Raw genomic sequence first — 14500 nt, 5'->3', positions numbered from 1 at the left:
ATTCACAGAGTCTATAAAAGGAAGTTTCTTAATAGAAGTTCAGGAAGATTCAGTCTTTAAACTCACTGTGTGGAACAGTCTAGGTAACGAACCAGCAAAGCTCCCTCAGGTACCCTTCACCAAACCAGAAGCAGCCTCACTCCCTCAACTCCCTCTTTTAAAGGGGTCACGTATGTGTCACTTCCAGTGCCTTCCCCTAGCCTGCATGTCCAATCACAATAGATGCTTTCTCATAGAAAGTGTAGGGGGTTGTTGGTTGATTCTGATTCGTTACTCACTCTAGCACAGGTTTGTTAGGACTTCCCAGAATTGGAAGGTACTCACACCTTTGGTGATTAAATCTAAAGATGAGCAGTGTAGACTTAATCTAATTATCACAGCAGTTACCCAGTCAGTAGCCAGCACTACAGAAGGTTTGCAACACTATGAAAGACAGAAAAGGGACTAGATTACAGGAGCCAGGATGGCAGCCAAAGTGAGATGCTTGATGGGGCTCAGGGAAGTCTGGTCTCTGACATACGTCAAAACAACTGCAACCTCAAACCCCAAACAACCTCAAATCCTTTGTCTTGGCTCAAAATTATATTAATCCCACTGGGATTTGGTCTCTTTGACCTTTGTGCTCTCTAGGCATTATGAAGATTAGCTTTGTGATTCTTTGGCACTATGCAATGGCTCTTTTTCTATTCCTTTTTCTGGAATCAGACAGAATATTAAGGAAAGTCCCATAATTTTTAAACAATCAGTGGCATTATTTCCATAGTATAGATTTTGGGTATGCAGTTTCATTAGAACAAATGTATTTTTAACTTATATTACTCCAAAATAAAAAAAAAAGATTGATATTGATTATATGTACTTCAAAGTACTCAAATGCTATATTGAAAAAATAAACTTAAAAATACTTAAAATATATTGTTTATTTTATTTATATTTTTATTTATATTATATTTTATTTTATTTATGAATATATATATATACACATATATATATATATAGTTTATACTAACTATTGTTAGCAAATCAAAAATGAAAATAGTCACTCTAATAAAATATTGGAAGCCACAGAACTTTTACCATCTTTATGATTCATTTCACCAATTAGAATGTAAGTTCCTCTAGGTTAGTGATGGCGAACTGCATGCCATTCTCCCCCTCTCCACCTAGTTCTGCTGTTTCCATCCCTACCCCCTTTACCCAAACAGTGTAGGGAGAAAGTGCTCCCATTGGGCTGCTGGGCAGAGGAGCAAGTGTAGAGAGGGTGAGGGAAATAGCTCGAGCACTGGGCTCCCCTCTAGTTTTGCCACCTATGAGCTGCCTACCTCACCCCCTGTGCCTGCCTTGCCCAAGGCTGCTGGGCGGAAGAACAGGGAGTGTGAAAAAATGTCAACAGGCTTGTTGGAGAGAGGGAGGGGAGCAGCTCTGTCCAAGTCCCCCTGCCTTTCCAGTAACAAACTGGGGTGGGGATGGATGGCATGCCATAGGTTTGTCATCACTACTCCAAGGCAAGGACTGTCTTCTGCCTTTCTTTGTATCAAAGACATTTAGCGAAACGCCTTATACATTGTAAATGCTTACTTGTCAACTGAGGAAAAGTAATATGTCTTCTTCATCTTTGAACATCATTGAACACTGAACATAATACCTTTCTCATAGCAGCCTATCGAATTGTGGTGATTCAATTGAATGGAGACTAGTGTAGAAAACTTCACTGATAGGTCAGAAAGAGTATCAGTAGAATAGGAGAGCTGGGTCATTTGAAGGTGAGAACCTTCAAAATTCCCAAATGGGAAGTATAAAGCAGAGTATTATTGGCCAAAAACATCTTTCAAATGTGGAGAAGTAAGAAAGCACTAAAAGACAGAATTCTTTTGAACAAGATCAATAGACCAATATCATCTTCCTACTTGTTATGCTAAAGAGAAGTTGCCAATGTGCCTTTTGCCTTGTGTGCTAAAAGTTACTTGTGGTTGTATCAATATGTATTCCAATAAACAACTGTATCATATGCCTTCTTCCTCTCCGTTTTTGTAATTCTTTTACCTTGATACATTTAATTTGAAAAATTCTAAAGATGCTCATGTGAAGTTTCAGTAAATATTTTTCCTTTTTAAATAGGAGTCTGAAGAACTTTCTTCTGATGAAGAGATGAAAATGGCAGAGATGCGACCACCATTAATTGAAACTTCCATTAATCAGCCAAAAGTGGTGGCACTTAGCAATAACAAAAAAGGTTAGATAATTGAAACAAAATACAAAGAATTAATGATTGGGGAAATATATCATTGAGATTTCCTGAGTATAATGTAATTTAAAGCAATGACACTACTTTAAAACTTAGTTGGGATTCAATATTTCATAATTAGACTCTCTAAAAGCTTTCATATCTTGTCTTCCTCACTTTAAAGAAAGGTTATGTCAGTTCTTCTCCATGAAATTTATTCATTTAACTTTCTCTTATATGATTCAGTAGATGTATATTGAAAAAATTTATAAAACGTTGCTTTTTCCTTACATCACTTTTGCAAATTAATGTTTTGATTATTAACAGTATCACATCTTATTAGAAAGATACTTGAAATACCTATGATTTAGTCATACTTAGAAACTCCACAAAGAAAGAATTAGTGAATGATTCCAGAGTTGCCAGTAGGACAAAGGGAGGATGCTTACAGGAGTAAGTCATCCTGACTTGACCTTCTAATTATATTAAATGAAAAAGAATCTTAGTTATTCAGAAACATTACCTGGTGGAAATTTTCATTATGGTTCCTTCCCCCTCTCCCCCAAATACTCCAGTGTTTATTCCGTTACATACCAAGGCATTTATTTGTATACAATTCCTGGCATCTTAAACTTCTTATAATTTAACTAACCCTTACTAGATAAATTGAGAATAATTATGTATCTATCTTGATGAAAACCAATAGACCAGATAAAAGGAGAAATGAAATAATCCATTATATGAATCTATCACCAATGTAGAAATCCATGTGCTGTAGAGGGAGAAAATGGTCAAGATTATTTGAGGGAGGAACAGCAATAACACTATGATAAAATTACAACTTCAGATTGCTTAGTAAGAAAAGAAAGATAGGAGTTTATAAACCAGATTACATTGTTAATCATACATTTAATAGAAAAGTACAGTAAACATAGAAATTTCTCATATTTGCTAAAATTGTCACCTTCATCTATCCAATACTTAACCAAGAATGAGGAAGAAAATAACCAAAAAGACTTTTTAGAAGTCATAATAGATGTCACAGGCTTCATACATTAAAACTCATATTTTGTTCTTTAAAGAGCACTTCATATTCTCCTTCTGTTTACATAAAATTTTAATCACCTTGGTATCTTATTATTTTATTTGGATTCTAAAAAAGGAATAAAATAAAAACTCGACCAATGAAAGATCTGGTATAGAAATTGCCACTAATAATTTTAGAGAATTACTTAGAACACTGAGATAAGTGATTTGCCCTGAGCATACTTAATGTGGCCAGGTTTTCCTTAGATTAGAAACAGTAAAACAGAAAGGTGTAGTGGAACCCTGCAGCAATAAGAAGTAGAGATAGAATATATGAATTTGATGAATATCAAGTAGCCTATGTAGCTGCATCAGAGCATATGTATAGGAAAATTATAAAGCTAGGAAGGGATCAAATTAGTTTGTGAAAGATTTCAGAAGCCAAACAGAGGATTTATATTAGGTCCTAAATATAACTGAAAACCTCTTGAGTCTAATGAGTAGGTGGTGAGATGACTTGGTCAGATATATACCCTAGAAAAATCAGCTGGAAGAGACTTGAAGTTGGGAGAAAAATGGAAAGGGGGCCTGAGTAGGATAATATAACTTAGTATGCGAAAGAGGCCATATAATAGTAGATGTAAAAGGTGTCCGTAATAATAATTTTTTATCAACAAATTTGAATATGTAGAGATGAATATGATGAATTGGAGCAGATACTGTCAAAAGTGAAATTTAACAAAGGTAGACTTGTTTTCTCTGAGGATGATAAGATTTTACAAAATCAAGTTCAGAGACAAAGAACCATAACTTAGGAGTTACAGGATAATATCACATAATTATAAACAGGGTCAATAAATAAATGATGCAGAATTTAATCTTTTTAACACTAAGGTTGTGACCCTTAGGTGACTTGGAAGGATATTATTCATATTCCTTTGAGATTTCAATTACTAAAATCAATTTGTCTTCCTTGAATTAAGTTCTAGTTCATGTTATTCATCATCATAGGCTTCATTTGTGTATGAGTGCAGAATCCTTGAGTGCCCTAGTTCCCAATATCATGTCTTGTTAATCACTGGTCATCTCCATTATTATTTTCTACTGGAATACTTGATGCCTTCCTTATTAGTTGTATATCAACAGTTTTCTCTGTCCCTAATATGATTCATGAGCAGAATTAGAAAGGATATATATATTAGAATATGTTTAATAATATAACTACTTGTCGTCCTTATCTATCTGAATAAAAGATTCAAATTGATATATAATTTTATTTTTCTGTAAAATGTTCTACCTAAAATCACTTGGTGGTATATTGAACCGATCTAATAAAATTTTCTTCCAGATGATAAGGATACTGATTCTTTATCAGATGAAGCTACACACAACAGCAACCAAAATAACAGCAATTGCTCGTCTCCATCGCGAATGTCAGATTCTGTTTCTCTTAATACTGATAGTAGCCAGGACATTTCATTGTGCTCGCCATTGAAAGAAACAAATATTTCTGTCATTTCCAAAATCAGGTCTGTGAACTTCTTTACAATAAAATGGCTTATATTTGTAATAGTAATCTTATATTATAAGATATCAAATAAAAATAATGCTCAAAAATTAAGGCCTACTACTGTTAAATGCTATGGTTTTTTTTCAAACAGTTAGTTGTATGGCTTATTTATTTTACAAATAACTGTACATGGAAGTTTTTAGTCTTTACCTTTCATCTTAGAATGTGTATATGAGCAGTAAGGACTAGACAATGGGAGTTGGGTGACTTGCCCAGGATCATACTAGGAATACATAGGTCTAGGGAGTGTCTGAGGCCAGATTTGAATCTCCTGTCTCTAGGACTATGACTTAATCCACAGAATGACCACACTGCTCCCAGGTTTTAGCCTTCTTAGTGCCTTTTATGTAACTAAAGACTAATGCAAAGTTTTGGCCTATAACATGTTTCTCTTGACCCTAGGTTAGGGATAGCCAAAATAGACTAAGTAGTTGAGTAATTAGTTGTTCTATATTTTTGGTAGCCTTTTGATAATAAGTCTCACAAATTTAGGCTGAAAAAAATTATTTTCCAATTTAAAAGAAAGGTGGAGTATCTTGAATTATTATTATATCAAATTCACATCATGATTTGCCATTATTACTTGCTGAGGTTTGTAATCAAGAAAGAAAAGAAGAAAACAATATTTTTAATCTAACTCCTCCTTGAAAGAGAAATATATGTAATTAGTAGTTTGTTTATGTCCATGTTTATTGATGTGACTTAAAGAAATAATCCTAGGGAAAAGTAGGTATTTTGATCTGGTAACAATAAACAATGATAATAATGTTATGGTCACATTAATTAATGTGCAAATTAAATACTCCGAGGCAAAGAAGAAATAACTTTCACTTAAACACTAAAGTCTAGTAATTAAAATTTCAGATCAAGTTAATATTGAACAGTATTTTATATTTTACAATATATTCTATTTTTTAAGGAATTTCAAAGCATAATAGTTTTGAATTTCTTAATTTGTTTAGTTCTAAAAGAAACATAAGCTTTTACCTTAAATTTATTATTTGGATATAGGGCAAGATTATTTATCCTTTTTATGCCCTGGCAGTCAGATATAGACCCTTTCTCAGAATAATGTTGCTTTTTAAAATTCATAATTGCAGAAAATGCAATTTTTCTATTAAAAGTTAATGAAAATAAAGAGGAAATATTTTCCCATCCATACCCTGTTAACCCATACACAGACCGTTTTGACTGTGGACCCCCAGTTAAAAACTTTATCAAGGGCAAATATATACATTTCACATGCTGACTCTCATATCCTTTACTGTTATGTAAGCAGCTGTGGAGATTGCTTACCTTATTTGCCACAAAACAGGAAATTCAACAGTATGACTGACCTATGCATTTAACTGTTAAATTTGTTGTTTAACATACAAACGTTTATATTCTTCATAAACTAAAAACAAATGACTAGAAATTAATTGCTGATACTTAAAAAAGTGTGTTTTGTCATTTCAAAGAGTTGTTCTTTGTTTTAGGCAAGAAGATGAAAATTTTAATAGCTTGTTGCAAAATGGTAGTGATTTAAGCAACTCAATGGATGAAAAATGCAAAGTCCATGAGAAAAAAATTTTCAATTTGACTGAATATGATTTGAACATTGAAGAACGATTGGCTCTGATAGAGAAAGATGTTGGTCTAAAAACCACTACTGAAGAGTCTCACAAATTAGACCAAATTAACAGAAATCTTAATAAACTCACAATTAATAATGTATTTAAATCAGATACAGTGGAAAGAGCAAAGAAAACACAAGAACTAGGATCAGGAAAAGGCCTCTTACTCAATAATTCTAAAGAGGAAACTGAGCACTTGGAAAATGGAAATAAGTATCTAAATTTAGAATCTGTAAATAAGCTAAATGGACATTCTGTAGACCTTTCAGAGTCTCCTTTGAGAACTGAACAACTAAAGGACCCTGCCCTTGATCCTGAACCTTCTGTGGATATGTGTGTGTCCAAAAGTACTGAAGATTTGTCTCCTCAACGAAGTGGACCAGTAGGAAATGTTATAAAATCACATAGTATAACAAATATGGAGACTGGAGGACTGAAAATATATGAAATTCTGAATGATAATGGACCCCAGCAGCCAAACTCAACAGTTAAAACAGTATCTTCTGGCATTGATGGAAAAAACATAGTCCGGAGTAAGTCAGCAACACTTCTCTATGATCAGCCTTTGCAAGTGTTTACTGGTTCTTCCTCATCTTCTGACTTAATATCATGTACAAAAGCCATATATAAGTTTGATTCAAATCATAACCCTGAAGATGCTAATATAGGAAGAGTTTCTGGAACACCTGTTTCACAGTTTGTACCTCAACTCTATGGTCCCCCACAATATAATGTCCAGTACAGTAGCAGTGCTGCAGTCAAGGATACTTTGTGGCACTCCAAGCAGAATTCCCAAGGTGATCAAGGCAGTTTACCTCCTCCTCGCCTTCTCAGATCAGAAAGCACAGAAAACCCTAATTATGCTAAACATTCTGCAAATATGAATTTTTCTAACCATAACAACGTTAGAGCTAATGCTTCATACAATTTACATCAGAGGATGGGACCAGCAAGGCACATGGAGATGTGGGCAGTTCCACCAAATGACAGACTTGTTCCTGGAGCTAGCCGAAATACACTTCAGAGACAAAGTAGCATCTCCTCTACCGCTTCTGTAAATCTTGTTGACCCAGGTCCTACTAGGAGACCCCAGATTCCTGAGGGGGATTATTTAACATATCGAGAATTACATTCAGTGGGAAGAGCCCCACTGATGATGTCAGGGTCACAGAGACCCCTTTCTGCAAGAGCCTATAGCATAGATGGTCCCAACGTACCTCGGCCTCAGAGTGCTCGTCCCTCTGTTAATGAGATACCAGAAAGAACTATGTCAATTAGTGATTTTAATTATTCACGGACTAGTCCTTCAAAGAGACCAAATGCCAGAGTCAGTTCTGAGCATTCTTTGTTAGAACCTCCTGGAAAAAGTAAAGTCCCTCATGATTGGAGAGAACAAGTACTACGACATATTGAGGCTAAAAAACTAGAAAAGGTAACTCATTTTATTCCTGAATGTCATTTTCAATTATATTTGTTGTCAAAATGATTTTGAGAGAGAGAGAATGAGAATGAGAATGTAAGCCTATTCTGGGATGGGATATGATATTGGAAATTCCTTTGGTGTGTGGATTGACTCTAGAGGTCACTTTCAGCTTTCTAATTCTATGATTCCATAAGACTAGGATTGCAACTCTGATTCATTTGACCTTTAAGACACTTTCACTAGTAGATCTAATCTATTGAGGTAGCTCTAGAACATCCCATATATTAGCATCCCACACATATTAATGGGCCTGGGAGTTCAGAGTTTTCTGTTTTGCATTAACATTTGCCTACTGTTTTCCATCAAAATGAAATGGTGGGGAGGGGAGAAATTGATCACATTTTAAGATTTCATTGCTTAACATCTCAAATAATAATTAACAAAACAAATCAATGCAAATAGCTTTTATAAATGTTTTCATGTTGCCTCATTATATAAATTAATCCTCTTATTGACACTTCAGTGGGGTTTTTTTCTGTGCCTATTAGAAACTTTAGGAATCTATTTATGAGACCTATTAGACAATAATCCTTACTTAATTGATTTCTTCTAATTATTGCTATTGGGATGTGTAGACACTATATCTATGAATTTATGATATAAGTTAAAAATCAGCCCTAGAAATGCAACTTGGCTATGCTGCCATCAAGTGGACAGAATGCCTCAATTGCAAAATCTAAAATAGTAGGTGTTTACTTTGCCTAAAGTTGAATCATATATCTACTGTTTTATATTTTCTATACATAACCCATTAAAAATAAAACAAAAGTAGCTGAATGTATTGGTACCATAACCAATCATGTTTATAATGATATTTTAGTGAAACTTTATAAAGTCTATATTCATTTCTCACTAATCCTTAGTTTTTCCTTTGTCGACTTAAGCCTCATCTTAAGAACAAAATTTTCACATCTGTAAGGCCTTGGCTTTGGAGTTAGCTCAATTTCTAAAACGTTTGATTTTTAAAAATGAGACAGTTTCTTCCTCTGTCTTAGCCACAAATAATAAATACACATTTTGCAGGTCGAATTAGACACAGGGATGTCCTGAAATCTTTTTAGCCTATATAGAAACCCTGCTTATTTTCCCTACTCTTAGGGGGGGAAAAAAAGAACTAGGAGGCAGCTGGGTGCCTCCGTGGATTGAGAGCCAGAGATGGAAGGCTCTGGGTTCATATTTGAGTTCAGACACTTCCTAGCTGTGTGACCTTGGACAAATCACTTGACCCCCATTGCCTAGCCCTTACCATTCTTCTGCCTTGGAAATAATATACAGTATTGATTCTAAGACAGAAGGTAAGGATTTTTTTTTTTTTAAGAGAAAGAGAACTAGGGATTTTCTACTAGTAAAAATATTTAAAATTTCTTGTATATTTTTCCTTGTTCAAAAGTGTGTTAGTACTTCAATAGAAAAATGAAATTCCTAACTGAAATTAAGAGATTGGGGTAGTAAGAGAAGAAGTCTGGAGTAGCCACCTTTTAAATGAGATAGGGAATCTGTAATAAGAAGCGCTGAGGATCCAATTATGTTTGAAAACAGTAAATTTGTATTCAGCCTAGTTAGTGTGGTATCTTGACATCCTCCAGCAGTGCCAGGTACTTATCAATAAAAGTACAAGAAGGATTATGTAGGTTTGACCATAAGAAGAGTAGAAGTTAAGGGGAGGTAGCAGTGTTGATATGCACTTAATGAGGAAAGAGAAAGCATTGTCGAAATGACTTAAGTCAAGACATTATATGGCAGTTGAGAAGCGAAACCATAATGGTTGTGATTCTGTCTCTTCTCAGAGGAGAGCACACAGTCTGGTCTTCATATAGTATCTGGCACACTTAGTGCTTCTAATTTAATAGATATTTACTAATTACTCAATTATAATCACTTAATTATTCAAAGCTGAATAATTAAGTTTGCAGTCTAATAGTATAGATGAGCCATCTACATGAATAGAATAACTTATACAGATTATACAAAGAGAGCATAGAAGAGATCCAAACAATGAGAACATCAAGAAGAGAGAAATCACTTTGGGAAAACAGGGAAGGTTTCATGGAGGAAATGTTACCTAAGCTAGGTCTTTAATAAAAAGGATTTGAAAGGGAAAGAGATGACAAGAATAAGCAATGACATGAACATAGGCACAGGGTCAAGAAGGGACAGGATGAGATTAAGGGGCTTAGCTCCTAGTCAAGTTTGGATGGGACATAGTATATGGAAGATGTTATCAGCTTGGAAAGATATTTTAGAGCCATATTTTTTGAAGGTGTGGAAGACAGTGGATCTTGTCAGGCAAAAGAGTTTATGATTCTTTTTAGTAAAAAATAGATAATTATTTTAGCAAAAAATAGATAATTATTGAGGGTTTTTGAGGAGGGAGGAGATGTGGTAAGACCTGTATTGAGGAGGGAGGAGATGTGGTAAGAATAAAAGTATTTCAAAAGCACAGAAGAGAGGACAAAATGAAGGGAAGTCAACAACTCAAATAGGATGGCTTTGATTTTTCAAATTATCTGCATATATCTTGTATGTACTTAAATATTTAAAATGTTTACTTGCCCTTTAGAATATAAGTTGAATATTGTGAAATAAATGAAAGATGCATAGTACCAAGACCCTAACCTCAAGAACCTTCCTCTTGTCTAAAAGAAAAGATTTTCATGTAGGAAACAATTCAGTATAGTTCAGATTTTCAAACTATTTTTTTTGTCACTGTTTAAACACCACTGATAAAGTTCATGACCCCTCAATGACTTCATTCATGATATTTGAAAATCATTTTGGCAAAAAAAAAAAAAAAAAAGCTGAAGCTGACACTACCCTCTGAAAATTATTCTTAGAAGTCAGTTAATCAGCAAGCATTTATTAAAATCATTAAAATGTGCCAGACATTGGAAAATATAATGACAAAAACAAATCTTCCCTGCCCACAGGGTACTTTAATTCTATCAGAGGTTTTAGGAAATAAGATACCAACACTGTTAATCTTTATGCAGGTGTTGTTTTTTTCCTAGTGTTTTTTTTTAATCCATTGACATGTTTATATAAGATCATTCAATTAATAAACATTAAGTGTTTTGTATATGTAAGACAACAGTCTAGGAACTTAAATGTAATGAGAAAGGCAACATAGATAGAGGCATAATTATAGACTGAATATAAGGTTTGAGGAGGGAGCACTGCCACTATAAAGGGGACCGGGAAAGGCTTCTTGAAGAAAGTGGCATATATATGCTTATAGCTATAAATATGGCTGGATGAATGTCTTTAAGATATGGCTTCAGTTTCTGCTTCCTAACTCTTTGTATAAGACATGTTGCGAATAAATAAAATAACATTAAATAAATAAGCACTGTTCATGTTTTGTCTCCTTTAATGTTTCAATATGTAAATGGTTTTATTTACATGTAATTTATGTTTGTATGTCATAATTTGTAATAAGGCACCAAAGTTATGTCACAGTAGCATTGACAGTTGACTATTTGCATGATATTCTGCATGACATTGAGTAAGCTTGTGTATAACTATGTATATAACATGTCCTGTGGATTTTGCATGCTGCACTAATCTCTGTTAAATCTGTCCCTCTTTATTCAGAGCATGCTGTCTAGGTCCTTTAATTCCAATTTTGCTGCAGTAAGCAGCTTTCACTATGGCAGCTCTAGGGATCTGCATGGCAGCCAAGGCAGTCTTGCCTTGAGTGTTGCAGACGGAAGAGGTTCTGGTGGGCACATTTTTCGTGTGAGTACTTACAGTAGAACAGTCTTTTCAATACATAGTAGAAAAAGTCTTCTGTCCTTTGTAAATAAAGTTGCTATCTCTACTTTTAGTTAGGAATCCTTATGTCCTACCAGTTATGCTTCTGTTTAGCATGGAAAATTCAAGCCTTATTTAAAATCCTTATCTTTGAATTTTGATTATGAGTGATGTGTTCAACTATCAGTTATCCACACTGGTATATGGGAAAAGTAGTAAAGTTCCTTCAAAAATTCTTTTTTAACTTAGCAATTTTTTTTATTTTTGCAGTATTTCCCTGTCTTCTAATTTTAAAATTTGTTTTCATTCCCTAATAACTTTGCTGGAATATGCAAGAAAAATCTGACTGGAATTAAATGGAGAGGTCATAGATAATCCAAGAAAAGCATGAATCACATTTAGATAATTAAGAACTAGCTGATTAAAAGTACAACCTAGTTTTTGAGACTGTGTCAAAAATATTTAGAATTTTCTATATATAGTTTAATATAAGACTAGATAAATTTTACATGCTATGAACAGCCCATAATACCCATCCTTATTGTCCCTAACTGGTAATTCTTAGCTGCCCTAAGTTGGAGGAGAGGCAAAAGGCACATAAACCAGGATCCATTTTAGTGTTCTTTATTAACATCTCAATTAATCTCTGGTGTAACAAGAAGTTTGGGGTCTAGAAGTGAAAATTTCTCTCCTACCCGATAGAATCTTTTCTTAATCTACTCTTCAGTAAGACTTTGTGATCTCACCTTTATCTCATTTTAGGGATTGACCTACTTAGCCCCTGTTATATGGATCCAACATTTCCTTTTTGATTTCATCTTTCTCTTGGCTTCCTCTGTCCCTTCCCTGGGTTTCTGAGTTCATTTTATCTTGAATGGAACTGACCCTTTCTTAATTGTCTTAACTACAGATGCCTACCTGAGGTTCTAAATATGGGGGGCAAAGGGAGGAAAAGAGAGAGAAATGAAAATCCTAAAACAGAGCTGGATTAAATTTCCTGAACTTCTGCCATTATAGGCTGATAGCCATGACCTTGCCATTATTTTTATTTTTATTGTTTATTCCTTTTCTGGGTCTAGGGCCTGATTTCTCATTTTGATTTTTATTGAACACAAATATATAATCTCTGCTTTTTTGAGGGTTAAGAAAATGGTTGCAAGTTCAAACTTGAAATTTAAACTAGTACTTTAAATGAATCAGTAAGATGTCATAAAAATAATCTTAAGACGGAGAAACAGTGTTAACAAGAACTTTCAAAACTGGTTGAAACTTCAACTTGAATACTAAATCAGAGTTTAATTTCACAGCCACACTGCGTAGGGCTGGTTCATAGTTTTTAAAACCAAATATTTAAGGTTTTGTAAATAAACTGTGGGATCTTAAGGTGAAATGGACTTCTTAAAAATTCTATTATCACCTGGGTTTTGATAATTGTTTTATAAGGAAAGAGTTAGATTACAGTTAAATAATAGACTTCTGAAACATCTCCCTACCCCCCTCTAAAAATCCTTCTTTTACACACACACCTTCATTTTGTGGCCTTTGTTCAAATAGATATCAGCTGTGTAATTTTTGAGATGTAATGTTGACTTTGCTAGTTTAAACCAGTAACCACATTTGAGAGAGTTAGTATATATTTTCTAAATCAAACTAAACACTTAATGGTTTATAAATGATATGTGAGATTTTAGGGTGAAGTGGATTCCTAAAACTTTTAAGTTAGTATTGAATTGCCCAAAGTTGGTTTTATGCTTTTCTTGAAACATCAGATTCTAAATGATCACCCTAATGCAAATATTAATAATATAGAAATAGGTCTTGATCTATGACACATGTAAAACACAGTGGAATTAAGTGTTGGCTACAGGAGAGGGGTGGGAGGAGGGAAGAGAAAGAATATGAATCATATAACCATAGGAAAATATCTAAATTAAAAAAAATTTTTTTAAGGCAAAAAAAGAAACAACATCAGAATCTGCTTCTTTATCTAAAACCAGTTATGAATGGTTAGGTGTCTTCAGAACTACCTAGGTCAATGTTGACAATTCTTTTAGAGACTGAGTGCCAAAACTGTGAGCCCCCTGCCTTACTACAGACAGGGGAGGGAGGAAGAACTCCCATTGGGCTGCTGGACAGAGGTGCAGGTCATATGAAAAATGTCCTCAGGCACACACGGAGCAGCCCCTTCTAGCACACATGCCATAGGTTCGCCAACACAAAACTTGGTCAGCTTCTTTTAAAACATTTTGTTATCATCTAGACTTTGCCATTATTGTGGTGTATAAAAATAGATAATAAACTATTGTGATATCCTGCCCCACCCCCCTCCATTAAGGTAAGGCTACTTACCTTAATAGGATATAAGCTCTTTTCAAATCATCAAGCCAATTATTTAACCAGTTACTCAAATCAAAAAGATCTGTTTCATTCTCTATGTGTATATTGTTCACGGTACAGGCATACTTTGTTAGAATAAACCTTGCCATGTAATTTTGGAGGTATATCTATAAAGAAGTGATTGAATATTTGATTTGGATTCATACCACCTTATCAGTTAATCAACCACCCTTTCCTAACTTCAGAATCAGTTTATTGGTTTAACATTTTTAAAGACACATTTGTTTAATTTTTTTATTTTTCCCCCTCATTTCAAGCATCCCCAGACATGTGATAGTCCTGGAGATCCATGCCAAGATGATGTATTCCTTTCAGCACAGCAGAACTACTCATCTGTTACACATAGTCACAAAGATGTTCCTCCAGACAGCTTGAAGAAAGTAGGTGTTCAGGAAATAAACAATATAGTATCTATATATATATATATATATATA

The 14500-nt window shown here is 34.1% G+C and overlaps 1 protein-coding gene across 1 annotated transcript in view; it reads left to right on the top strand.

The window, feature by feature from the left end:
• The window catches only part of ERBIN (erbb2 interacting protein), a 105457-nt gene that overhangs the window by 68214 nt on the left and 22743 nt on the right, over positions 1 to 14500 (top strand). Inside the window, exons 18-22 of the mRNA XM_044663502.1 lie at positions 2119 to 2233; positions 4599 to 4779; positions 6299 to 7868; positions 11511 to 11654; positions 14324 to 14446. Coding sequence (XP_044519437.1) covers positions 2119 to 2233; positions 4599 to 4779; positions 6299 to 7868; positions 11511 to 11654; positions 14324 to 14446 — 2133 coding nt within the window. The remainder of the gene's footprint in view (positions 1 to 2118; positions 2234 to 4598; positions 4780 to 6298; positions 7869 to 11510; positions 11655 to 14323; positions 14447 to 14500) is intronic.

The sequence above is a fragment of the Gracilinanus agilis genome, chromosome 1 (genome assembly GCF_016433145.1).
Source record: "Gracilinanus agilis isolate LMUSP501 chromosome 1, AgileGrace, whole genome shotgun sequence".
NCBI classification, from domain to species: Eukaryota; Metazoa; Chordata; class Mammalia; order Didelphimorphia; family Didelphidae; genus Gracilinanus; species Gracilinanus agilis.
Note: the sequence above shows the minus strand (reverse complement) of the source record. Positions and strands in the feature narration are given on the sequence as shown.